Source organism: Bufo bufo, chromosome 1, assembly GCF_905171765.1.
Source record: "Bufo bufo chromosome 1, aBufBuf1.1, whole genome shotgun sequence".
Lineage (NCBI taxonomy): Eukaryota > Metazoa > Chordata > Amphibia > Anura > Bufonidae > Bufo > Bufo bufo.
Window position 1 is genome coordinate 162,545,309 of NC_053389.1, and position 27,537 is coordinate 162,572,845.

The following is a 27,537-nucleotide window of genomic DNA, read 5'->3' on the forward strand; positions in this document are numbered from 1 at the left end:
GTATAATAGATTGGTGGGGGTCCTACCCCTGGGACCCTCACCTATCAATAGAACAGTGATCCTGTACCCCTCAGAACCCCGTGAAATAAATGAAGTGGCAGGTCGGGCATGCACACTGCTGCTCCATTCGTCTCTGTGGAAATTCTGGATATGGCAGATCGGTGTACTCTCCTGTCTCAAAAAATCCCAAAAAGATGAATGAAGCAGCAGTGCGCATGTCCAACCTGACCCTCCGTTCATTCTGGGGGCTCCGAGGGGTACAAGGCTCCTGTTCTCATGATTATGGTGGTCCCAGCCGTAGAACCCCTACCAAACTAATAGTTATGACCTTCAAGTTATGCTTCTGCTCCCAGTCAGTTGTCAGTGCTATGGGACGAGCCTGACAACATGTTTTACAGTGGGATTTATTGCAGATCTGCCACTGTATTTACATGGATAATGACAAGGCTTCTAGCCCACAGATCTCTATATAGAGCCGGGCGGGGAACTCGCTCCCTGTAATTGTCAGGACACCGACCAGGGTCCTCCAGGGCTCAGGCTGCAGGTTTACATGTGGTCAGTAAATTATAAGTTCGCAGCAACAGGAACATTTCAGAGTATTTTTGCTCTTCTTGTATTTTAATGAATAAAGGGATTTATTTTTGGAAGAATTCTCGTCAGTATTTAAGCTCCTGGGAAGGCAGTGGCTGCTGTCAGTCTGAGCCGGGGCTCTGGGTTATTGCTGAGGGACAAACTATTGGGGGGCTTTCTTCTTATTTTTGCTGATTTTCTGGATTTTTGCTGATATTAGTAGCCAACATGTCAATAGCAAACAGAGCAGCAGAGTATATGCTCTCAGATGCTTTACTGCCGGATACCCCTCCAAATAAGAAAGGCCTCCGCCTGGAATTACCCCTGGATTATATCATTAAGGTGGTCTCTGTTGGCCTCCCCCTGCTACTTGTCTCATTGACCTTTGCCCGGGAACTTTCTACAGGTATGTCCTGTATTACTGCTTTTAGATGCCCTCACCCATAGGCGCATATTCCTTATGGGTAATAGCGACAGGGTTCATTTTAAATCTTGTATCATTTGGAGTCACTTTATTTGAGGTTCTACTTATCTTTAGCATCAGAATTTCTGTTCATTCTGTGCCTCCTGGTGCAGAAAGAGAATGCCAGTACTACAGTGAAGACTGACACACAGGGGTAGATCTATCATAACTAGTGTAAAGTAAAACTGGCTTAGTTGCCCATAGCAACCAATCAGATTTCACTTTTTATTTTTTCAGTGCTCCTTTGGAAAATGAAAAGTTAAATATGATTGGTTGCTATGGGCAACTAAGCTAATTTCCCTTTACACCAGTTATGATAAATCTCCCCCGCAGTCTGAGTAGAAGAATAATCCAAGTACATTAGGCTAGAATCACACATGCAGTTTTTGATGCAGTTTTTTTTTTTGTCCATGTGAATCCCAAAAGAAGAAATGTACTATATGGCCACTTTCACACAGTCAGTATTTGTAAGCCAAAGCCAGGAGTGGGTCCAAAACACAGAAGAGGCACTAATATTTCCACAAGACTTTCTCTTTTTAGGTTCCACTCCTGGTTTTGGCTTACAAATCCTGACTGTAATTTCGCCTCTTTTGTATCCACCTCTGTGTTTGGCACAAAAACTGCTTTTTCAGTGTAATTTCAGTCTTTTGCACACAAAGAGGGGACTTTAGAAAAACATGATTGCTTTGTTCCAGAAACAGCGCCATATCTGGCCATGGGTTGTGTCTGGTATTGCAATTTCGCTCCATTGACAGGATTTCCACACAGAAAAAATCCACAAAAGTGTACATGAGATTTGTGTAATCCCATACACTTTGCTGGTACTGTAATACACTGGGGTTTTTCCACATGGGAATCAGCGTGAAAAACCCGCGCGTATACCGCAATGTGTGCAGATGGCCCAAGGGCTCTTTCACACGAGCAGGTTTTGTGTCTGGGTGTGATGCGTGTAGTGAGCACACAGCATCCGGACTGAATCCTGACCCATTCATTTCAATGGGTCTGTTTTTCATGCATCATCTTTGTTTTCAGGAAAAATCGCAGCATGTTCTATATTCTGCGTTTTTCCCGCAGCCCTGGCCCCATAGAAGTGACTGGGGCTTGAGTGACAAAGGGATCTGGATACAATGGGGCACATTTATCAAGCTTACCTGTTTTCACCATAAATTTCACCCGGCTTCTTTCTTTTGCTGAGTATTTATAAGTCACACAGCAGTTGATGGATTAGACTGGCCATATTGTTATTAGACCTCGTTCACATTTCCGTTTTTCACCGACGTGTGTTGTCCACATTTTCTGCAGACAGCACACGTACCCATTGATTTAAATGTGTCTGTCCACATTTCAGTATTTTTTTTACTGACCGTGGGGACATGCACTACTTTGATCCGTGATGCGGACCAAGCACGCCCATTGAAGCCTATGGGTCCAGGAAATCACTGACAGACATGCGTGTTGTGTCCTTGTTGCGTCCATTTTTCACTGAAGACTAATAGGAGATTCTTTCGAAATTTTCAGAGCAACGTCAGTGAATTACAGATGACACACTGGTGGTAAAAACGGACACATGGACCAACCACGGATCTTTCATGGATAGCTTCACGTTAGAAACACGTATGCTTTTTCTCACAGACGTGACACTGAAACGGAATTGTGAACGAGGTCTTAGTCTATAACTTCTGGTGGTTGTTTTTCAGTTAGACAGGTTCATATTTACTAAGACTGGTCTAATTTATTTAGGAATGAAAAAAGTCACATCATTGTGGAGAAAAGTTGCATGCAATAAAAAAAAGTTGCAGTTCACCACTGAAAACAGACTGGGCTGGAGTAGAAATTAGAATGTTTTTGTAAAAAATCTAGGCACCAAAAAAAAAAAAAAAAAAGGTGCACCTACCATACATAGGTCGGAAAAAATTAGAAAACTTGTGAATTAGTCATAATAGTTGAACGAAGTGCAAAAGCCTTCTAAACCGGCACAATTTCAGTAGGAAATGGGACAAAAAAATAAAATAAGACTGTCTAAAACAGCGGGGCACATTTATCATGCTAGTATAATTGCACGCCTATTTTTGCACCTGTTTTATGTTGTTAGAAAGTATCATTTTCTTCAATTTATCATGTGATTCTATGTGGGTTGATAAATAAGTCTGTTGACATTTTTGGACTGGTTAAAGGTGCGTCGTAATTATAAGTGTAATTTATGGCCGCTGTGGTTTTTCAAAGTCGCAAATGTAATGTAAGAAAGTCGCATTTTGGACTGAAAAGTCGCAAATATGTTTTAAAAAGTCGCAAAATTAAATGAAATTAAAAGTGGCATTCATTCATTTTGTGACTTTCACCCTCACTGGCCAAAATTGTGTCACACGGCTGGACACAAAAGGGGACTTGTGACACATTTTACGTCTAAAAGTGTTGCAAGTCCATTAGTAAATGTGCCCCAAGCCATATTGCTTGTGTGAAAGAGGCCTAAGGCCCCTTTACAGTAGCGAACGCATTGCACCCGCGCAGAAAAAATGTAACGCAATCGCAGACAAAACTGACTGAACTTGCTTGCAAAATGGTGCGAGTTTCACTGAACGCATCCTGACCTAATCCGTCACGCTCGTGTGAAAGAGGCCTAAGGGTGGCTGCATTCTTGCGGAGTACCACAGTTTTTCAGCATGGATTTTTGTGTGGAAAAACCCCAGTGTAGTACTGCACCAGCAAAGCGTATGAGATTAGACAGATTTAATGTACACTTTGCTTTTTTTTATTCTGTGTGAAATCTGCAGTATGCCAATTGTGTTTTTGTGCGGATTCTTTTCAATGAAAGGGAGATATCTGCTGAAAGTCCGCATCAAATCTGCACCGAAAATGCGATAAATACTGTGGATTTATTTGTGTGGTTTTGGTTGGATTTCATGCGGATTGGATTTTCTGCCCGTAAAACTGGGGGTGCAATATATATATAGCACATCTGTCAGGTGCCTGGGTGTGTGTGGTATCAAATTACTTTTCCTCTATTACAGGGTCACAAATTATCTGCTTTTCTCCAAGTAATTACACTGAGAAGCAAATGCAGTACGTGGACAAACACTGCTGGCAGTCACTGACGCACCACGACTTCACAGACAACGGCAAACTGTCATCCACATCCTTGTGGATCCATAAGGTAAGAAACCAAGAGGGCGGGCGTCCATACATATTAGGGCTCTACTCACCAGTGGTTGCCCCATGTTGTATAAGGCCCCTTTCACACGGGCGAGAATTCCGCGCGGGTGCAATGCGTGACGTGAACGTATAGCACCCGCACTGAATCCTGACCTATTCATTTCAATGAGTCTGTGTACATGAGCGTTTTTTTTCACGCATCAGTTCTGCGTTGCGTGAAAAACGCAGCATGTTCTATATTCTGCGTTTTTCACGCAGCCCTGGCCCCATAGAAGTGAATGGGGCTTCAGTGAAAAACGCATTGTATCCGCAAGCAAGTGCGGGTGCGATGCGTTTTTCACTGATGGTTGCTAAGAGATGTTGTTTGTAAACCTTCAGTTTTTTATCACGCGCGTGAAAAATGCATCAAAACGCATTGCACCCGCACGGAAAAAACTGAACAACTGAATATAATCGCAGACAAAACTGACTGAACTTACTTGCAAAGTGGTGCGAGTTTCACTGAACGCACCCTGAACGCATCCGGCCCCAATCCGCAACGCCCGTGTGAAAGGGGCCTTAATAAATCTGACTTAGGCCTCATGCACACGACCGTTGTTGGGTTCCGTGTCCGTTGTTCCGTTTTCCGTGGACCCATTGACCCATGGGTCCGTTGAAAACTCGGAAAATGCACCGTTTGTCATCCGCGTCCGTGATCCGTGTTTCCAGTCCGTCAAAAAAATATGACCTGTCCTATTTTTTTCACGGTCAACGGTTCGCGGACCCATTCAAGTCAATGGGTCCATGAAAAAAACATGGAGGCACACAAGATTGTCATCCGCGTCCGTGATCCGTGTCCGTTTTTTTCCTATCATTTTCAAGGCAAACTTGACTTAGATTTTTTTTTCACTTTTCATGTCTGGTCATCCTCCAAAAATGAAGGAAGACACACGTAAAAAAAAACGGACACGGATCACGGAATGACGGAACCCCGTTTTGCGGACCGTGAAAAAATACTGTCGTGTGCATGAGGCCTTAGCCAAAAGTGACTTTAGATATATGTAAAAATGGAGTAAGATGTAAGTGTAATGATTAATCTGGCCCATTCCCTATACACTGCGTGCAGAATTATTAGGCAAATGAGTATTTTGACCACATCATCCTCTTTATGCATGTTGTCTTACTCCAAGCTGTATAGGCTCGAAAGCCTACTACCAATTAAGCATATAAGGTGATGTGCATCTCTGTAATGAGAAGGGGTGTGGTCTAATGACATCAACACCCTATATCGGGTGTGCATAATTATTAGGCAACTTCCTTTCCTTTGGCAAAATGGGTCAAAAGAAGGACTTGACAGGCCCAGAAAAGTCAAAAATAGTGAGATATCTTGCAGAGGGATGCAGCACTCTTAAAATTGCAAAGCTTCTGAAGCGTGATCATCGAACAATCAAGCGTTTCATTCAAAATAGTCAACAGGGTCGCAAGAAGCGTGTGGAAAAACCAAGGTGCAAAATAACTGCCCATGAACTGAGAAAAGTCAAGCGTGCAGCTGCCAAGATGCCACTTGCCACCAGTTTGGCCATATTTCAGAGCTGCAACATCACTGGAGTGCCCAAAAGCACAAGGTGTGCAATACTCAGAGACATGGCCAAGGTAAGAAAGGCTGAAAGACGACCACCACTGAACAAGACACACAAGCTGAAACGTCAAGACTGGGCCAAGAAATATCTCAAGAAGACTGATTTTTCTAAGGTTTTATGGACTGATGAAATGAGAGTGAGTCTTGATGGGCCAGATGGATGGGCCCGTGGCTGGATTGGTAAAGGGCAGAGAGCTCCAGTCCGACTCAGACGCCAGCAAGGTGGAGGTTGAGTACTGGTTTGGGCTGGTATCATCAAACATGAGCTTGTGGGGCCTTTTCGGGTTGAGGATGGAGTCAAGCTCAACTCCCAGTCCTACTGCCAGTTTCTGGAAGACACCTTCTTCAAGCAGTGGTACAGGAAGAAGTCTGCATCCTTCAAGAAAAACATGATTTTCATGCAGGACAATGCACCATCACACACGTCCAAGTACTCCACAGCGTGGCTGGCAAGAAAGGGTATAAAAGAAGAAAATCTAATGACATGGCCTCCTTGTTCACCTGATCTGAACTCCATTGAGAACCTGTGGTCCATCATCAAATGTGAGATTTAGAAGGAGGGAAAACAGTACACCTCTCTAAACAGTGTCTGGGGGCTGTGGTTGCTGCTGCACGCAATGTTGATGGTGAACAGATCAAAACACTGACAGAATCCATGGATGGCAGGCTTTTGAGTGTCCTTGCAAAGAAAGGTGGCTATATTGGTCACTGATTTGTTTTTGTTTTGTTTTTGAATGTCAGAAATGTATATTTGTGAATGTTGAGATGTTATATTGGTTTCACTGGTAAAAATAAATAATTGAAATGGGTATATATTTGTTTTTTGTTAAGTTGCCTAATAATTATGCACAGTAATAGTCACCTGCACACACAGATATCCCCCTAAAATAGCTAAAACTAAAAACAAACTAAAAACTACTTCCAAAAATATTCAGCTTTGATATTAATGAGTTTTTTGGGTTCATTGAGAACATGGTTGTTGTTCAATAATAAAATTAATCCTCAAAAATACAACTTGCCTAATAATTCTGCACTCCCTGTATTGTTATGGGGATAAAATGCATTCTGTAGCAACCAATCAGACTCCACCTTTTATTGCTCCACTGGAAAATGAAAGGTGGAATCTGATTGGTTGCTATGGAAGACAGTTTTCCTTCACTCCAGTTTTGAGAAATATCCTCCTCGTTTTAAACAGCAGGCACCCGGGATTAATCTACGCGATCAACGATAATGTTAATCACATACATTAAACCCCTCAGATGCCGTGGTCAAACGTGACCATGGCATCTGGGAAGTTAAAGACCAGGAGCGTGGCCATGCTCTAGCTCCCGCCAGTGAGGATCGTGTGTGTGTCGCAGCCCTTTACTCAGGAGTGATACCAGGCTGCCACACATTAGTTTCTAAAAGGTGTATGCCTGTGGCAGGGCTCCATAGGAACTAAGGCTGGGTTCAGACCTGAGCGTATTTGATATGCGCGTTTAACGCGTGTTTTTGTCGCGCGTTTTTATGCACGTTTTTTGCAATAGTAAACGCGCGTTTGACGCGCGTTTGTGTGATTGACTGCAGTGTCCTATGGCCACAAACGCGCGTCAAAACGCCCCAAAGAAGCTCAAGAACTTGTTTGAGCGTAGGGTGTTTTTTAGCGCGTTCAAACGCGCTGTAAAACGCTCAAGTGAGAACCAGGGCCATAGGGAAGCATTGGTTTTCATGTGTTGAGCGTTTTACAGCGCGTTTGAACGCGCTGTAAAACGCTCAAGTGTGAACCCAGCCTTAGGCTACATTCACATGTCCGTATTTTTCTACATCCCGATTTTCGGTCCGTTTTTTGCGGATCCGTTGTTCCTGAAAATGTTTCCGTATGTCATCCGTTTTTTGCGGATCCGCAAAAAACGGAAACATATGAAAACTCAAATCCGACAGTATATTCTAACACAGAGGCGTTCCCCTGGTGATGGGGACGCTTCTAGTTAGAATATACTGAGAACGGTGTCCATGACTGCCCCCTGCTGCCTGGCAGCACCCGATCTCTTACAGGGGGCTGTGATCCGCACAATTATTGTGCGAATCATAGCCCCCTGTGAGAGATCAGGTGCTGCCAGGCAGGAGGGGGCAGACCCCCCTCCCTCCCCAGTATTAAACGTGCCCAGTGCGGCCTCACCTCTCCCCCCCCATCATCGGTGGCCAGTGCGGATTCCCAGTATTAATAAATGTGCCCAGTGCGGTCTCACCTCTCCCACCCTCCCCCCCCCCATCATTGGTGGCAGTGCGGATTCCCAGTATTAATAAATGTGCCCAGTGCGGTCTCACCTCTCCCCCCCCCCCCCCCCCATCATTGGTGGCAGCGGAGAGTACCGATCGGAGTCCCAGTTTAAATCGCTGGGGCTCCGATCGGTTACCATGGCAGCAAAGACGCTATTGCAGTCTTGGCTGCCATGGTTACTTAGCAATAAATACAAGCATTATACTTACCTGCGACTGCGAGCTGCGATGTCTGACCGGCCGGGAGCTCCTCCTACTTGTAAGTGAAAGGTCTGTGCGGCGCATTGCTTTTAGCACAGACCTGTCACTTACAAGTAGGAGGAGCTCCCGGCCGGACACACATCGCAGCTCGCAGTCGCAGGTAAGTATAATGCTTGTATTTATTGCTAAGTAACCATGGCAGCCAAGACTGCAATAGCGTCTTTGCTGCCATGGTAACTGATCGGAGCCCCAGCGATTTAAACTGGGACTCCGATCGGTACTCTCCGCTGCCACCAATGATTGGGGGGGGGGGGAGAGGTGAGGCCGCACTGGGCACATTTATTAATACTGGGAATCCGCACTTTATTAATACTGGGACCCAAGGATCCATTCACACGTCCGTTTTTTCTTTCCTGATCTGTTCCGTTTTTTTAGGACACAAGAAACACAAGAAATACATACAAGAAATACATACATATGTGGTTTCATTGTAATCGTAGTGACCCAGAGAATAAAAGTAATAGGTCAATTTTACCGCATAGGAGACTGTGTGAAAAAAAACCCCATAAGGCTCCATTCACACGTCCGCAAATGGGTCCGCATCCATTCCGCCCATTTGGAATTTTTTCAAGAAATACATACATATACACAAGAAATACATACATATGTGGTTTCATTGTAATCGTAGTGACCCAGAGAATAAAAGTAATAGGTCAATTTTACCGCATAGGAGACTGTGTGAAAAAAAACCCCATAAGGCTCCATTCACACGTCCGCAAATGGGTCCGCATCCATTCCGCCCATTTGGAATTTTTTTTCCTGCTTCCCACCACATTGTATGCAACCGTAAATGGTGCCATTAGAAAGTTGATCTTGTCCCACAAAAAAACAAGCCTATGGCTATGTGAATGAAAAAATTAAAAAGTTATGGTTTGGGAGAGCTGGGAGTAGAAAACGAAGAATAAATTACTTCTGTCAATTTTAGAAAAAATATACTTTATTCTATTCCTATAATACATATAAAAACATGTAGGTAGAATAACAGCAGGTGATACCCCAAGAGAGGATAAAGAGGAAACTGCAGAGTCCGTCAGCCTCAGAATATGATCAAACAATTAGGTCACTATCACAGCATGCTGGAGCGCACGACCATTTCTGTTTGAGTCAGGCGCCACGTGATGCGCGCGTCATGGGCCTCGTTATGGGTGCCGTCCAACCTGGCCTCCATTATGTGATACGCCACAGATGTCTTGAATAATTATAAACTGGTAACAGCCTTGTACATTTTAATGATGTTACGTGATGATAAAAGGAGGAGGTGTTCTATTGATTCTTTGTCCCCGGAAGAAGCCTGTGTGGCGAAACGGCGTTGGAAGGAGGCGGCTGCAGAGTCCGCGTGCTACAGATGGTATTGATATGAACGGATTCTCTATCCTGCCCTTATATATGTACTTTAAAAGACTCGTATGTGGCCATTGTGCCCTGGGTGTTAGTAACGGTTTCATCAGGCATACTGTGATAGTGACCTAATTGTCATATTCTGAGGCTGACGGACTCTGCAGTTTCCTCTTTGTCCTCTCTTGGAGTATCACCTGCTGCTATTCTACCTACATGTATTATATGAATTGAATTATATTTTTTCTAAAATTGACAGAGGTAATTGATTCTTTGTGGGGGTTTTTCTAATGGACTTTATTTCCTCTAGTCCATGTATTTATTAACATCTTCGTTTATAATTTGGTGTGTAAAACTACGCTAAAGGAAAACCATGGCAACCAATCAAATTCCACCTTTCATTTTTCAGAGCTCCTCTGGAAAATTAATGGTGAAATTTGATTGGTTGCTATGTATTTTCCTTTACATCTGTGTGATAAGTCTCCCCCATAGTGTTCTGTTCAGTTCTATCCTCTGATTTCGCTAGGTGTTCCCGTTCACGCTGATGGTTGTTGCCATGGTGATGTATGTTCCAGTTGCACTGTGGAGATATATTTCCAAATCTGCATTATACCCAGATCTCCTCTTCATCATTGATGAGCTCGACAAATCCTACAATCGATCCATTAGACTAGTGCAACATTTACTGAAGACCCACAGGACCTGCCCCGACCCGCTGCTGTTCTGGGAGGAGCTGAAAAGGTGCAGTGAGTATAGCACAGCAAATACAGTGGAACATCTCTGGCTTATGGACTTACATTGTAAAGATGTCATTTACTGACAACAAGCAGAGATCTTGAAAATGGAGAATGAACAAAACGGGACATTTATTAAGACCAGCATTTTACATGTTTGTCTTAATCTATCCCACCCACAGCGTAAGATGGGGCAGAACTGAAATCTATACCAGCAAGGGAGCTGGGGTAGATATCAGGTATAAATTATGACTTTTTCATGGCATAGGTTATAATAAATATGCTGGACCTGCCACCAACTCCCTACCCAACCAGTAAAGAGTGGGGCTGAAAAACCCCAAAAAGTCATAAAATATTGCAGGGAAGACAGAAAAATGAGGACCAAGGACCCAATGACGTCAATGCAGCCGCATAACAATGTAGATGCAACACAGACGATATACGTATTTTGAGGATCAGCAATTTGCAGACTGTGAAATACATATGGTTGTGTGCATGAGGCCTAATTCTACAGTACATACAGGAATATTGTTAGGCACCTGAGTGTTTCTTTGCTTCATTAAAGGGTTTTCCAGAAGTTAGAACATTTATGGGCTATTCTCAGGAAAGGTCATCAATATCTGATTGGCAGGTGTCCAACTGCTGGCACTGCCACCCATCTGCTGTTTGAAGAGGCCGTGGAGCTTCTGTTAAGTGCTGCAGCACTTCACTTGAATGGCATGGAGCTGCGCCTGGGCCTGTGATGGCTAACCTCCGGCGCTCCAGCTTGGGTAAAACATACAATTTCCCAAGATGCACACTTGCTTGGTTATTCTCAGAACTCCACAGAAATGAATGGAGCATGCTGGGAGTCATAGTTTCACCACAGCTCGAGTGCCGGAGGTTAGCCATCACTGGCCTAGGCCATAGGACCATGGAACACGACGTCACTGGCCTAGGAAGAAGCTGCAGTGCACACCATGGCCTCTTCGAACAGCTGATTGGCGGGGGAACCTGAAGTCAGACACCCACCCATCCAATATTGATGATGAGGAAAGGTCCTCAATATTCTACTCCTGGAAAAAAAAAAAAACTTTATGGACATTGAACCATGTCTAGTGCTTATGGATTTATACAGGTTTTCATTGACCTCAATAATATATTTGTAAATTATATTGCTGACCTACGCTCAGGATAGGTCATGAATATTTAGATCAGCTATTAAAAGAGACTGGTGCCCCGTGAGTGCCGCGCCCTCTTCCTAGGCTATGTGACGTCACTGTACATTGGTCACATGGCCTAGTTGCAGCTCAGCCCCGTAGAAGTGAATAGGGCTGATCTGCAATACCACATACACTGTGCTTGGTGATCTGCTGGGAGTCCGCAGCCCTCACCAGAGCTCTGGTGAGCGTGGCAGCTCCCTAAAGCAGGCGATTGGTGGGGGTGCCAGGACTGGGACCCCTGCCGATGTGATAAGGATAACTTATCCCCAGGATCCTAGATAACCCCTTTAAAAACACAGCCACCAGTTCCCATTAAACCCTTGAATGTATTGTCATTACTTTGTTTCCAGTGCTCGTCACGTCCGATACTTTGAGTTTCCTCTGCTGGAGAAGTATCTCAGCTGCAAGCAGCGGTCGCACTACATTGCCTTTACCTACATCTTCAGGAACATCCTCCTTTTACTTCTCATCCTCCTCAGCTGCTTCTACCTTGGATTCTTCCATCTTAACATCTTCAACAAGGAAGAATTTATCTGTCATGTGAAGCCAGGAATTCTGGTGTCTGAACCATCCACATCCGAATTTGTCAAGTGCAAATTATTATCTCTGTCCGTCTTCCAGGTGATCAGTGTGGTCAATGCGGCGGTTTACCTGCTGCTGTTGCCCATCATACTGTTCAATATAAGCAAACTGTTTCACTGGGACAAGCAATTCCTGAACGTCTATGAGATGCTGCCCGCCTTCGATCTCCTCACCAACAAGATGCTTGGCTGCCCCATCAACGACCTGAACATCATCATCATGTTCCTCCGCGCCAATATTTCCGAGCTGAAGTCCTTTGGCCGCCTCAGTGTCCTGTGCGCGCTTAAGAAGACAGCCCGGCACAATGAGAAGATCGACACCGTGGTGGACTTCATGACACTGCTGGTGGGAATGGATGAAGATTATGCAACTCCTGATTTTTCATGTGAGGAAAACATGGTGGCGAGTGAAGCACAACCCTCATCAAAACCAAACAGCTTTGGTGAGAATCACCTTGTACTGCTGAATATAACATATTCCTTTAATTTGGCGTATGATACTATAGAAATTCTGATAGTCGGAGTCCGGCTGTCCTCTCTAGCAGGCTGTTCTGGCATTGAATGCCGGGAATCGGCCAGACAAAAACTCTTGCAAGCAGCAGTTTTTGTCCGGTGGATTCCTGGCATATTTGTTGGGTAGTGGCTGGATCTCTGCCGGACCCATCATGATCAATGGGGTCTGACGGGCAGGCAGCAAGATCTGGAAGAACAGTGCCATGTGAAAGTAGCCTAAATCTTAGGCTCCTTCAGACATAGTTTTGGTCCTGGCATTTTTAATTTTTTTCAGGAAGACGAGGAAGGTATAAAAAAATTATATATATATTCCTGACTTGATCAGCACTTTTAGCCATTTAGCACCTGGCATTTTTAATATCTATTTATGTCCCTTCCCCCCCTAGAATGTCACCTCCTCTGCAGAGTTGTATGGGAAAAAAAAATTAAATTATCAAAGCTGACCCGTTAACACATATTGAGACATAGCAATAGAGATTATTTACAAGTGGTCACGTGGACCAATAGTTGTCTCTTGGTTTACAGGTGTTAATTTTACCTCTATAAAACGTAACATTTATTTCCTTTAATAAAAATTTTTCTACTTGTGACTAAAATTTAAAATTCTCAGCTGTGTCTGTGAGTTTATTACTACAATCATTGTCACTAGGATTTGCACTGTTTACCCACAGTGCAAGCTAGTTAAGTGGCTCTAATATCTTTCCTCCCCAACAGGTTCCCCTGTTCGATGCGGTTACTGCCGTTATGACATGTACAAGCGCTGTTATTTCACAGCGCACTAAAGCTAGGAGTCTATCCTCTGCAGTCTGCGCGATAGTCACTTCTCACAGACACACGCTATCTAAAATACATATAAGATTGAATGCATGCGCTATAGAGAATTTGGACTCGCTCCAGGTCATCAGAAAACCCACTAAAACTGAACGCATGCGCAATGGAGGACCAGTGTTCGTCTAATCTACTGTATAAGTCCATTGACATGCGCAGTGGGAGACGTATTTAGAGAAAACCATGTCTACGTTTTAGCGCCTGCGCAAAGAAGGCGAGCATCGATTGGACAAGTGCCCAAAGGGAGTGTTTAGAAGATATAACATCGTAAGAACTCACCTCTGATAGGCTAGAAAAGCGAACATAGTAACAAAATAAACACATCGTAGCTAACGGAATGATGATGCCATCAGAGGGAGGTTTTAAAAGCCTGGGTCCTGCCCCCCTCACCAGCAGACTGCCCAAAACCCCTGAGGACGCCAAGTAATTGGCGAAACATGTCGGGGGGCAGAGTGTGAATAGTATATGCATTTTAGACAGCGTGTGTCTGTGAGAAGTGACTATCACGCAGACTGCAGAGGATAGGAAGACCTGATAAGAGAGAACGCTCCACAGACTCCTAGCTTTAGTGCGCTGTGAAATAACAGCGCTTGTATATGTCGTAGCGGCAGTAACTGTATCGAGCAGGGGAACCTGCTAGGGAGGAAAGATATGAGAGCCTCTTAACTAGCTTGCACTGTGGGTAAACAGTGCAAATCCTAGTGACAACGGTTGTAGTAATAAACTCAAACTCAATTTTAAATTTTAGTCACAAGTAGAAACAATTTTATTAAAGGAAATAAATGTTACGTTTTATAGAGGTAAAATTAACACCTGTAAACCAAGAGACAACTATTGGTCCACGTGACCACTTGTAAATAATCTGTATGGGAAAAAAAAAAAAATCACACATTGCAAGCGATTTATTTTTATTTTTTTGAAAAAACTAGGCAATGGGCGGGAGGGACTGCCAGACCCAGAGCTTGATGCAATTTGAAAAACCATACCCAAAGCTGCAAAAGCCCTCAAAAACATCAGAAGAAAAATGTGAGTGTGGACTCACCCCACCCAAGTAAATTTTTGGATCCTTTTTAATAATCTGGAATATTCAATAATCTGGAACTTGTCAGGTTGCATTAAAGCAAGCGCTGTGTGCTTCTATTGTGTCAAAAAAACTATTTTATAGATATGTAAACTAACCTTAGATGAGTCCGGTCTCCTCCATGTTTGAGAGAGGAGTCCAGTGTTCTCTGACTCAGAGCCCAGCACCGCCCCACATCCTCCGAATCTCCTCCTTGCTCCCCGACGTCACAAAGCTAGAGCGCCGTAATCTCACGATGCGCGAGCTAGCGCATGCGCAGTGTCGCCATAGTGTTCCTTCCCTGTGCTAGCATCAGCCTCAGGGAATGAACTGCGCATGCGCTAGCTCGCGCATCGCGAGATTACGGCACTCTAGTTTTGTGACGTCGGGAGCAAGGAGGAGATTCAAAGGATGTGGGGCGGTGCTGGACTCATCTCTCAAGCATGGAGGAGACAGGACTCATCTAAGGTTAGTTTACATATCTATAAAATAGTTTTGTTTTTTTACAAAATAAAAGCCCACAGAGCTATGGGGACTGGATATTGCGGATGTGCTAGCGGGGATTTGACAGCCCATGTCCTCATCTCTATACACAAAATCCAGGTGACAGGTTCCCTTTAAAGGAATTTTCCTATACTAGTTGTCTAATCATAGTCATCTAATGATGTGTCTGTAGTTTCATATCTATGTACTACATTTTCTTTTATAGTGGACATGCTTTTTGCCCATTAACGTTACTATGGACTTTTTTTTTTTTCAGAGATGGTAAAAAAAGAGGCCAGAGCATAGAAGATCCGTCCAGGTGAAGGAGAGACGTGTTCCCCTCTTCACATTCTATTAGGTTATTTGTGAGGGAGGAGATCATTTGATGTGCCGGATAACACCACCCATCATTTCCAGCTTGTTATAACATCATCTTGGTTGGACATAATCGTCCTCTTTTTTTTTTGGGGGGGGGGGGGGGGGGGGGGGGGAGTTCTGCTGTGGGTGAGACCCCTCCCTCTCTATAGTCACCCCAAAAATGTACCGTACAGTACAAATTCTATTTATGGATTTATGTAAATAAAGTGAAATAGTCATTTTATGGCAGGGTCTGTCCACCACAGGTGTATAGCACCTTTACTGCCTAAAAAAATAAAAAAAATAATCTTAGTTGCCCCCCAACAACCAATCACAGCAAAGCTTTCATTTTATCACAGTAGTTTAAAAAAAGAAAGCGGAGCCCTGATTGGTCACCATCGGCAACAAAAGGTCTTAGAGAATTCTAGTACATTAGGCCCTTTATGTTCCAAGATCTCTGCTTGCTGTATACTGAAACATACTTTGTTTACCTTCAGAGGCTGAAAACCCTATCCTGACCTAGCCCTACCCCCACAGCTGAAGCTTTGTTAAAATGTATCAGTGTACTGCAAATTTCTTCCCTGTCCTGGAGGATAGCGCAGAAGAATTGCTGGACAATGTAAGAATAGGTTTTCAGGCTCTGAGCTTAACCTCTTAAGGACATAGGGCGTACAGGTACGCCCTTGTGCCCTGGTACTTAAGGACACAGGGCGTACATGTACGCCCTGTGTATTTTCGATCACTGCCGTGCGGCTGGCAGTGATCGGAACCCGGTGCCTGCTCAAATCATTGAGCAGGCACCTAGGCTAAATGCGCGGGGGGGTCCCGTGACCCCCCCATGTCGGCGATCGCGGCAAACCGCAGGTCAATTCAGACCTGCGGTTTGCTGCGATTTCTGACGTTTCTGGTCCCCGCAGTCCCTGACCGCAGGGATCAGAAACTTTATATGCCAAAAAAAAAGTTTTATTTACCCCCCCCTGCACCCCCGAATGATTTTTATGGTGGCGGGAGGTGCAGGGGGAGGGTTGCGGGCGGTGTGGGCGGTGCGGGAGGCGGGCGGTGCGGCAGGCGGGATCGCGATCCCCCGCCCGCCTCCCCTTGTATAATCGTTGGTGTCTAGTGGGGATACCAGGGTGCCAGCACATTGCTGGCACCCTGGTATAAACGGCTGACATCTGCGATGCGATGTCAGCCGTTTAACCCTTTCCATACAGCGGTCCGTACGGACCGCTGTATGGAAAAGGTTAACAGCGCAGGGAGCTCCCTCCCTCTCCCATCGGGGGGCTGCTGTGCCTTTGCAGCCCCCCGATGGGGAGGGAGAGAGCCCCCCGAGAGATCCCCTCCTTACCCTTCCCCGTCTGCGAAGTTCTGAGCAGTACTGAGCAGACGGGGAAGGTTCCCATGGCAACAGGACGCCTCTCAGGCGTCGTGCTGTCCATGGTGCTGAACAGATCTGTGCTGAATGGCATAGATCTGTTCAGTGTAAGTAAAATACAGTACAGAACAATATATATTGTACTGTACTGTATTATTCAGACATCAGACCCACTGGATCTTCAAGAACCAAGTGGGTCTGGGTCAAAAAAAAGTGAATAAAAGTGAAAAAAAAGTAAAAATCAAAAAACACATTTATCACTGATAAAAAATGAAAAAAATATAATTCCCTACACATGTTTGGTATCGCCGCGTCCGTAACGACCTGATCTATAAAACGGTCATGTTACTTTACCCGAACGGTGAACACCATAAAAATAAAAAATAAAAAACTATGATGAAATTGAAATTTTGCCCACCTTACTTCCCAAAAAAGGTAATAAAAGTGATCAAAAAAGTCGCATGTACGCCAAAATTGTAACAATCAAACCGTCATCTCATCCCGCAAAAATCATACCCTACCCAAGATAATCGCCCAAAAACTGAAAAAACTATGGCTCTTAGACTATGGAAACACTAAAACATGATTTTTTTTGTTTCAAAAATGAAATCATTGTGTAAAACTTACATAAATAAAAAAAAAGTATACATATTAGGTATCGCCGCGTCCGTATCGCCCGGCTCTATAAAAATATCACATGATCTAACCCCTCAGATGACCACCGTAAAAAAATAAAAATAAAAACGGTGTAAAAAAAGCCATTTTTTGTCATCTTACGTCACAAAAAGTGTAATAGCAAGCAATCAAAAAGTCATATGCACCCCAAAATAGATGCCAATCAAACCGTCATCTCATCCCGCAAAAAATGAGACCCTACTTAAGATAATCGCCCAAAAACTGAAAAAACTATGGCTCTTAGACTATGGAGACACTAAAACATTTTTTTGGTTTTAAAAATGAAATCATTGTGTAAAACTTACATAAATAAAAAAAATTGTATACATATTAGGTATCTCCGCGTCCGTGACAACCTGCTCTATAAAATTACCACATGATCTAACCTGTCAGATGAATGTTGTAAATAACAAAAAAAAAACGGTGCCAAAAAAGCTATTTCTTGTTACCTTGCCGCACAAAAAGTGTAATATAGAGCAACCAAAAATCATATGTACCCTAAACTAGTACCAACAAAACTGCCACCCTATCCCGTAGTTTCTAAAATGGGGTCACTTTTTTGGAGTTTCTACTCTAGGGGTGCATCAGGGGGGCTTCAAATGGGACATGGTGTCAAAAAAACCAGTCCAGCAAAATATGCCTTCCAAAAACCATATGGTGTTCCTTTCCTTCTGCGCCCTGCCATGTGCCCGTACAGCTGTTTACGACCACATATGGGGTGTTTCTGTAAACTACAGAATTAGGGCCATAAATAATGAGTTTTGTTTGGCTGTTAACCCTTGCTTTGTAACTGGAAAAAAAATATTAAAATGGAAAATCTGCCAAAAAAGTGAAATTTTGAAATTGTATCTCTATTTTCCATTAAATCTTGTGCAACACCTAAAGGGTTAACAAAGTTTGTAAAATCAGTTTTGAATACCTTGAGGGGTGTAGTTTCTTAGATGGGGTCACTTTTATGGAGTTTATAATCTAGGGGTGCATCAGGGGGGCTTCAAATGGGACATGGTGCCAAAAAAACAGTCCAGCAAAATCAGCCCTCCAAAAACCAAACGGCGCACCTTTCACTCTACGCCCCGCTGTGTGCCCGTACAGTAGTTTACGGCCACATATGGGGTGTTTCTGTAAACAGCAGAGTCAGGGCAATAAAGATACAGTCTTGTTTGGCTGTTAACCCTTGCTTTGTTAGTGGAAAAAATGGGTTAAAATGGAAAATTAGGCAAAAAAATGAAATTCTCAAATTTCATCGCCATTTGCCAATAACTCTTGTGCAACACCTAAAGGGTTAACGACGTATGTAAAATCAGTTTTGAATACCTTGAGGGGTGTAGTTTCTTAGATGGGGTCACTTTTAGGGAGTTTCTCCTCTAGGGGTGCATCAGGGGGCTTCAAATGGGACATGGTGTAAATAAACCAGTCCATAAAAATCAGCCTTCCAAAAACCAAACGGCGCACCTTTCACTCTACGCCCCGCTGTGTGGCCGTACAGTAGTTTACGGCCACATATTGGGTGTTTCTGTAAATGGCAGAGTCAGGGCAATAAAGATACAGTCTTGTTTGGCTGTTAACCCTTGGTTTGTTAGTGGAAAAAATGGGTTAAAATGAAAAATTAGACAAAAAAATGAAATTCTCAAATTTCCTCCCTATTTGCCAATAACTCTTGTGCAACACCTAAAGGGTTAACAACGTATGCAAAATCAGTTTTGAATACCTTGAGGGGTGTAGTTTCTTAGATGGGGTCATTTTTGGGTGGTTTCTATAATGTAAGCCTCGCAAAGTGACTTGAGACCTGAACTGGTCCCTAGAAATTGAGTTTTTGTAAATTTCGGAAAAATTTCAAGATTTGCTTCTAAACTTCTAAGCCTTATAACATCCCCAAAAAATAAAATATCATTCCCAAAACAATTCAAACATGAAGTAGACATATGGGGAATGTAAAGTCATCACAATTTTTGGGGGTATTACTATGTATTACAGAAGTAGAGAAACTGAAACTTTGAAATTTGCTAATTTTTTTCAAATTTTTGTTAAATTAGGTATTTTTTGGTGCAAAAAAAATTTTTTTTTGGACTCCATTTTACCAGTGTCATGAAGTACAATATGTGACGAAAAAACAATCTCAGAACGGCCTGGATAAGTCAAACCGTTTTAAAGTTATCAGCACTTAAAGGGACTCTGGTCAGATTTTCAAAAAATGGCCTGGTCCTAAGGTGTAAAAAGGCTGTGTCCTTAAGGGGTTTTAAAGGGAATCTGTCACCTGCTTTTACCATTTTAAGCTGGCACCATCGCTATGTTCACTAAAGTACCTTATTTCCAGCAGTCTTCTTTTTACTTTATTTCGTTTTGTAGTTTTGATATAAAAGCGCTTTTTCTGTTATGCTAATTAGGGTCCAAGGTGCCCAGAGGGGTGTTTTTTTTCACTCTCCGGAGCCCAGTGACGCCCCCCTGCAGTGCCCAGCCCGCCTAAATTTGAATTCCATGAACGCCTCCTCATCATCAAATAACCTCCCACAGCCCGGCAAATGGTTCCGCCCCCTCCCCACGTCATAGTCTACCTTATAGAAATGCCCCGTCCTTCTTCCTGTCTGCGGCCAGAAAACTCGCACAGGTGCAGTACTGCCAGCGGCCTGCTCGATCGTCAACATCCTGAGGGCAACAGCGCTCAGGTCACATCACTGGGCTCGGCGCATGCCCAGTGAGACTTTTGTTGCCCTCAGGACGTTGATGATCGCGCAGGCCGCTGGCAGTACTGCACCTGCGCGAGTTTTCTTTACCTTCTATAAGGTAAACTATGACGTGGGGAGGGGGCGGAACCGTTTGCCGGGGCTGTGGGAGGGTATTTGATGATCAGGAGGCGTTCGTGGAATTCAAATTTAGGCGGGCTGGGCACTGCAGGGGGGCGTCACTGGGCTCCGGAGAGTGAAAAAAAACACCCCTCTGGGCACCTTGGACCCTAATTAGCATAACAGAAAAAGCGCTTTTATATCAAAACTACAAAACTAAATAAAGTAAAAAGAAAACTGCTGGAAATAAGGTACTTTAGTCAACATAGCGATGGTGCCAGCTTAAAATGGTAAAAGCAGGTGACAGATTCCCTTTAAACAACATTTCTAGTCACTAACAGCAAGCAGAAATCTTAAGGTTTTAAGATTGACTAATACAAGGGCAATATATCAAAATAAGTGCAAGGGGAAAGTGGATTAGATACCTACAGAAACCAGTCAGAGTTCAGCTTTCATTTTGCAGACGTCACTTGGAAAATGAAAGCAGCGATTTGATTGGTTGTTGCCATGCCACTTTTCCTTTGCACCAGATTTGATATACAGTGGACGAAATTGATCAAAACTGGTGTGAAGGAAAACTGGCTTAGCTGCCCCTAGAAACCAATCAGATTACACCTTTCATTTTTCAAGCTCCTTTGGAAAATGAAAGGATCAATCTGATTGGTGGTCAGGAGCAACTAAGTCAGTTCTCCTTTACACCAGGTTTTATAACTGTCTCCCCATCCCCAATATCTCCTCCTATGTGTTCAAGGGGTTGTCTACTAACAAACCCTTTTTGTTAGACGGGTCCAGCTAATGGGAGCCCCAACAATTGGCTGTTATCCGTGAGTGTACTCGGCATCAAGTGTCCAATTGTCCTGCAGCGCCATCACAGGAGAAGTGAAGCATTGCACAATTGTCATGGAAATCAATGGGTTGTTCTGCCATGTAACAAACAAGTATCCAGCTAATAGATGAAGATCCTAATTTGGAACTCCTTCCTCAACCATAAATTAAAAATTTCCTAGTATGGTGCTTTTTTCCACGAGGCTAGACGAGCCCTATACTAGAAGTAGACCTTTTTTACACTTATTCTATTGCTCACCGATCGATACGGTAAAACATTGTCACATGAGAAGCGAAGACGCCCAGTTAATAATTCCAGGACGCTTTGTGTTTTCATCTTCTATTGTAAAAAATAAAATAAAAACAACACAAAGTAACAGCACCGCTCTATGTACAACACAGAGATCAGCGGCGTGCACACTGTGTCCTCACATTCATAATAAATACGACACACACTTCCAGCAGTTACTCTGGAGACCCCGGAGGGCTGTACTGGTTGGCAGATGGAGACTTCAGGTGCTGGATGTCCCTGGAGAGCCGGGTTGGAGCAAGGAACAACTCCTGATAGGTGGAGACATAATCGTGTGCGGCATGGATTTCTGGGAGGTCTAATGTCCCTAACATAATACAGAAAATGAGGTAAACATTAGAAATATATTTAGTAAAGAAAGATCTAGTAGATTGCTTAGAAGCATTAATACTAAGAGGAGCGGCTGATGTCAGTCACATCTTATTACAGTACAGTAATGAGAAGAGCAGCAGATATCAGTCACATCTTATTACAGTACAGTAATGAGAAGAGCAGCAGATATCAGTCACATCTTATTACAGTACAGTTATACGAGGAGTGGCTGATATCAGTCACATGTTATTACAGTACAGTTATACGAGGAGTGGCTGATATCAGTCACATCTTATTACAGTACAGTAATGAGAAGAGCGGCTGATATCAGTCACATCTTATTACAGTACAGTAATGAGAAGAGCGGCTGATATCAGTCACATCTTATTACAGTACAGTAATGAGAAGAGCGGCTGATATCAGTCACATCTTATTACAGTACAGTTACAAGAGAAGCGGCTGATATCAGTCACATCTGATTACAGTACAGTTACAAGAGAAGCGGCTGATATCAGTCACATCTGATTACAGTACAGTTACAAGAGAAGCGGCTGATATCAGTCACATCTTATTGCAGTACAGTTACAAGAGGAGCGGCTGATATCAGTCACATCTTATTACAGTACAGTTACAAGAGGAGCGGCTGATATCAGTCACATCTGATTACAGTACAGTTATAAGAGGAGCGGCTGATATCAGTCACATCTTATTACAGTACAGTTATAAGAGGAGCGGCTGATATCAGTCACATCTGATTACAGTACAGTTACAAGAGGAGCGGCTGATATCAGTCACATCTTATTACGGTACAGCACCATGAGAGGAGCAGCTGATATTAGTTACACATCTTAATATGGTACAGCAGAATTATAAGAGGAGCGTTATGAATGTAAATGTCCCTGGAGGTTTTCAGCACTGGAAATATGGGACCTGTCTTTTATACCTTTGAAAAACACTACAGCCTGAAATGGCTGACAACAGGAAACAACAGACTGCACTCATCTATCCTACAGTGAGCTTGCCCCCAGCTTGAAATGGCTAATAACAGTGAGGAATATACGGTGTTAATCTTCACATCCCATTTCAAGGGTCCTTTTAAGAAATGTGCACATTTGGCAGATTTGCTGCAGATTTTTGGGGCAGAATCAGCACCAAAAACAAGCAACAAAATTCCAGTACAAGGCATGTGAGTGCGGTTTTAAAAAATCCAATACACATAATTCTAAAAACAAATATGCGCTTTTGAAAAAATTTCCAATCCAGTGTGCCGTTTTGTTTTATTCTTGGATGTGCTGCAGATTTTGCTACATCGCTATTTAGAACGTAAGTGGATTCCAGGTAATTTCTACCACATGAGCACAAAGCTTTGATCTCCACACCTTAAAGCCTGATGATTTCTCCCCTACCTTGTCTTTATATAGCCCCATTCTCTGCATATTATGTATCCACACAATGTAGCAGGGCATTTCCCGTTCACATGTGTATATGGGGAAAACCATACAGATGGAAAGAGAGAAAAAGAAGAAGATGACCGGATGATACCTGTTAGGACGTTGTTCGGTTTAATCTCTGTGAAAGATTGTCTCTGAAAGGCCTCAAAGTTTATGGCCGGGCTGTTCTCAGACAACTCCTGAGGCACTGATCCGTCTCCAGGCTTCCACACTTCAAACCTCACCCACTCATAACTAAAATATAGAAGGGAGCAGCTGCTGGTCACGCTGCATGGACTTAGATAATCCAATGATGTAGAATGATATACAGCTATATACAGTCCTCACCTTACACACTTTCGAGCACCCGGACAACTTTGTATTAAGTTCTGAATGGTGGGATGGGTGAACCCAAAAAAGTATTCACCTGTATTCTCCTGAGCTGTGATAGTCTGCCCACTGGAAAAAAAAATAATGACACGAGGAGCCAGAATTGTGAAAGCTGCTTTGGATGTGACTGGAGTATATGACATGACGTACACCTGAAAACAGCCTATCCAAGATTTTGAGATTCACGGCATATCCTCAGGATACATCTACAGTAAGTAGTTGTACCGTAAATTCATTATAGTTGCTAATCTTGATGTTTGGTTCACATCCAGAGCTGCATTTAGACATTTTAAGCTTTCGATGTGGCTGCAGTATAAAGCCTCATTTACATGTCCGTGTTCAAATCTGTGAGAAGATGGTCAGTGACGCATCCGTGAAGCTGTCCGTGATGGATCCGTGTTGGGTCCGTGTTTCACTGACACTGAGCAGCTTAAAAATAATCTTCAAAGCATCTCTTCCTGATGATACGTGAAACACGGACGCAACACAGATGGCATCCGTGGTGCATCTGTGGCTTTCACGGACCCATAGACTATAATTGGCGTGATGGATCCGTGAACACAGACAAAATAGAGCATGCATCCGTGGTAAAAACACTGATGTGTGAATACACACATTAAAATGAATGGGGACGTGTGCTGTCCGTGGAACACTGACGTGTGAATGAGGCCTAAGGCCTCTTTCACACTTGCGTTGTCCGGATCCGGCGTGTACTCCACTTGCCGGAATTACACGCCGGATCCGGAAAAACGCAAGTGTACTGAAAGCATTTGAAGACGGAACCGTCTTCCAAATGCGTTCAGTGTTACTATGGCACCCAGGACGCTATTAAAGTCCTGGTTGCCATAGTAGTAGTGGGGAGCGGGGGAGCGGTATACTTACAGTCCGTGCGGCTCCCGGGGCGCTCCAGAGTGACGTCAGAGCGCCCCATGCGCATGGATGACGTGATCCATGTGATCACATGATCCATGCGCTTGGGGCGCCCTGACGTCACTCTGAAGCGCCCCGGGAGCCGCACAGACGGTAAGTACACTGCTCCCCTGCTCCCCACTACACTTTACCATGGCTGCCAGGACTTTAGCGTCCCGGCAGCCATGGTAACCACTCTGAAAAAGCTAAATGTCGGCTCCGGCAATGCGCCGAAACGACGTTTAGCTTAAGGCCGGATCCGGATCAATGCCTTTCAATGGGCATTAATTCCGGATCCGGCCTTGCGGCAAGTGTTCCGGATTTTTGGCCGGAGCAAAAAGCGCAGCATGCTGTGGTATTTTCTCCGGCCAAAAAACGTTCCGTTCCGGAACTGAAGACATCCTGATGCATCCTGAACGGATTTCTCTCCATTCAGAATGCATTAGGATAATCCTGATCAGGATTCTTCCGGCATAGAGCCCCGACGACGGAACTCTATGCCGGAAGACAAGAACGCAAGTGTGAAAGAGCCCTTAGACATCACAGTGAATTACATTATGGGAGATGTTTTTTTCCCTCTTCTCTAGATTCAGTTATTGTACAGTCCCTGGTGCAAACAGAATAGGTCTACTGCAAAGCACTAATAAGTTCAGAAGATGGGTGCAATGAGATGTCAGCTCTTGCATTTAAAAATAAAGCTAAAGCTCTGTAAGTGACTAAAGCATATGACATGATGCTGAGATCAATCTAAACACAGCGTAGTTACACTTACTGAATGGCTCCTATGTTCTTCAGAAGAGCAGCGTGACACTCCGCAGCGGAGTTGGCGATTATGGAATTCTGAGGATCATCTTCAGGCACAATCTCAAACTGCAAGAAAGAGGATATCGGCAAAATGAGAGATAGGGCAGAAAGTCCGACATCTCACAGCTAGTTACTTGTGATTTATAGTCTTCTGTCCTTGCCATGATGGATGTCAGCTCTCCTTGCACCGACTTCCTGCTGAGCTTGTGCTTATACACAGCAGACAATCAGAACAAGCAGAGCTGCAGTGTAAGGCATGGGGACGGACAGAGCAGCAGGAGCAGAAAATGACCAGCAATAATTTCTAGAACCCTATGGGTCGTTACCTTGGGTCCAGACCAGCCGTCTTTTATCTGACAAGTATACAAACACTTCTGTTCAGGGCTCCTCATACTGACGTAGACTCTTGTGCTGCAGAAGCCAACTGGATAAATGGCGCTCTTGTCATGGAAACTACTGCGGTCGGACACGATCTGTTGAAGAAATGTAAGATATCAGGATTCTGATATTACAAATGTGTGTGTAAACCACCACTACCAGCAGCCGATGGCTGTCACGGCATGCTGGGATTTGTAGCCGTGGAACCAGTTGCATAGACCTTTAGATTGGAGGCTAGTATAGCAGGAAATCTATAATAACGTTCCTCACCTCACCCAGACTGTAGACAGTCAAACCATCCAATATAATAGGGAATATGGGGCGACCACATGGGTCCAGGAGAATGGGCTGCACCCATCTGCGCATCGCTCCTTCACTCACTTTCTTCTTCTTGGACAATTTCTTCATAACTGAAAAAGAAAACACTAAATATACTTTCTGTCCTTCATAGAGGTCAACACAATCCTCACATCATGATAGTTCTCACCTGAAATACTCTGTGCTGACCATGAACATTCCACTATTTAAGTCTCAGCCTGTGACCTCCAAGAGCAGAACACCCTTTACTGAAATACTCTGTGCTCCTCTCATCTAACAGGCTCAGTTTGTGATCAGCGCAAACCTCCCCTGAATTAGGCCCCTTTCACACGAGTGAGTTTTCCGCACGGGTGCAATGCGTGACGTGAACGCATAGCACCCGCACAGAATCCTAACCCATTTATTCCGATGGGTCTGTGTACATGAGCGTTTTTTCCATGCATCAGTTCTGCGTTGCGTAAACAACGCAACATGTTCTATATTCTGCGTTTTTTCACGCAGCCCTGGCCCCATAGAAGTGAATGGGGCTTCAGTGAAAAACACATTGCATCCGGAAGCGGGTGCGGATGCAATGCGTTTTTCACTGATGGTTGCTAAGAGATGTTGTTTGTAAACCTTCAGTTTTTTATCACGCGCGTGAAAAACGCATTGCGGAAAAAACTGAAAGCAATCACAGACAAAAGTGACTGAACTTGCTTGCAAAATGGTGCGAGTGTCACTGAACGATCCGGACCTAATCCGTCAGGCTCGTGTGAAAGGGGCCAACTCCGATACCGAGAGGATCGTGCTTCTCCCACCAAATAACTCGCACTCTCTGACTGCCAACAAGATCAGCTTGTTTCTCTTCTGAAATACTCTGTGCTGCTTTGTAAATTCCAGTCATGTAATTGGAACATACAGATTTAAACTTCAGTTGCCTATACCCTATTTGGATAAATAGGAATAAACCTAGCCACAAATATATGACCACATGGGGAAATTTTCTATTGCAAAAACAATGGAGGTTATTTATCCAGTGATTTACAACTATTTTAGACGTAAAAACAGTCTTACGGCCCTTTTTTTGACCGGCCGTGCGACAATATGAAGTTGCATGGCCATTGTTGAAAAGTTTTCGACAGTTGGGCGGGAGGACGGGGTGGAGCGAGGGTGTGCCAGAACTCCAGCCCCAGCAAATTTAGTAACATTAGGCGTATATGTTGCCCAAAAACGACACCAGCTACTGTGCCGTGCATGTCGCTGTGTAGGCATACCCTTAGGTCTGGGCTACACTGAGATTATTTTGTAGCGCGACTAATTGATTTTTACTATTGAATGACAGCTGCAGTCCACAAGATTGCACTCAACTGAGTGCATTTATTTGGACTGCAGCTGTAGTTCAATTATTATAATCAGTCGTAAAAAAAAAAAAAAAAATAAAAAAAAAAAAAATAAATAAAAAAAATCGCAGTGTAGCCAGGCCTAGGGGTATGCTCACAAAGTGATATGCTGCACGACACAAAAATATGTGCGACTTTTAGAACTGTCATTTAAAATCTGCACCACAGATCAATTTCAACTGCATTTTTTCTCCACAGCACATGCATGAAATTTTTTAAATTCTATGGAAAGTAGAGT

The 27,537-nt window shown here is 43.7% G+C and overlaps 2 protein-coding genes across 3 annotated transcripts in view; one reads left to right on the forward strand and one right to left on the reverse strand.

Annotated features, from left to right (window-relative positions):
- Nucleotides 1–697: 697 nt before the first annotated feature.
- PANX3 (pannexin 3) lies at nt 698–16,058 on the forward strand. Its single transcript, XM_040431283.1, has 5 exons — nt 698–976; nt 4,042–4,184; nt 10,183–10,397; nt 11,943–12,616; nt 15,335–16,058. The coding sequence occupies exons 1-5, from the start codon at nt 799–801 to the stop codon at nt 15,361–15,363; spliced, it is 1,239 nt and encodes a 412-aa protein (XP_040287217.1). The 5' UTR covers nt 698–798; the 3' UTR covers nt 15,364–16,058.
- Nucleotides 16,059–20,836: 4,778 nt separating this feature from the next.
- TBRG1 (transforming growth factor beta regulator 1) overlaps nt 20,837–27,537 on the reverse strand; it is a 77,723-nt gene continuing 71,022 nt past the window's right edge. For both annotated transcript variants that reach the window (XM_040431264.1, XM_040431273.1), the window contains 6 exons: nt 25,873–26,012; nt 25,551–25,697; nt 25,193–25,290; nt 23,470–23,580; nt 23,234–23,376; nt 20,837–21,686 (listed from right to left, as the gene is read on the reverse strand). In XM_040431264.1, the coding sequence (XP_040287198.1) occupies nt 21,535–21,686; nt 23,234–23,376; nt 23,470–23,580; nt 25,193–25,290; nt 25,551–25,697; nt 25,873–26,012 (791 nt within the window). In that variant the 3' untranslated portion in view covers nt 20,837–21,534. The remainder of the gene's footprint in view (nt 21,687–23,233; nt 23,377–23,469; nt 23,581–25,192; nt 25,291–25,550; nt 25,698–25,872; nt 26,013–27,537) is intronic.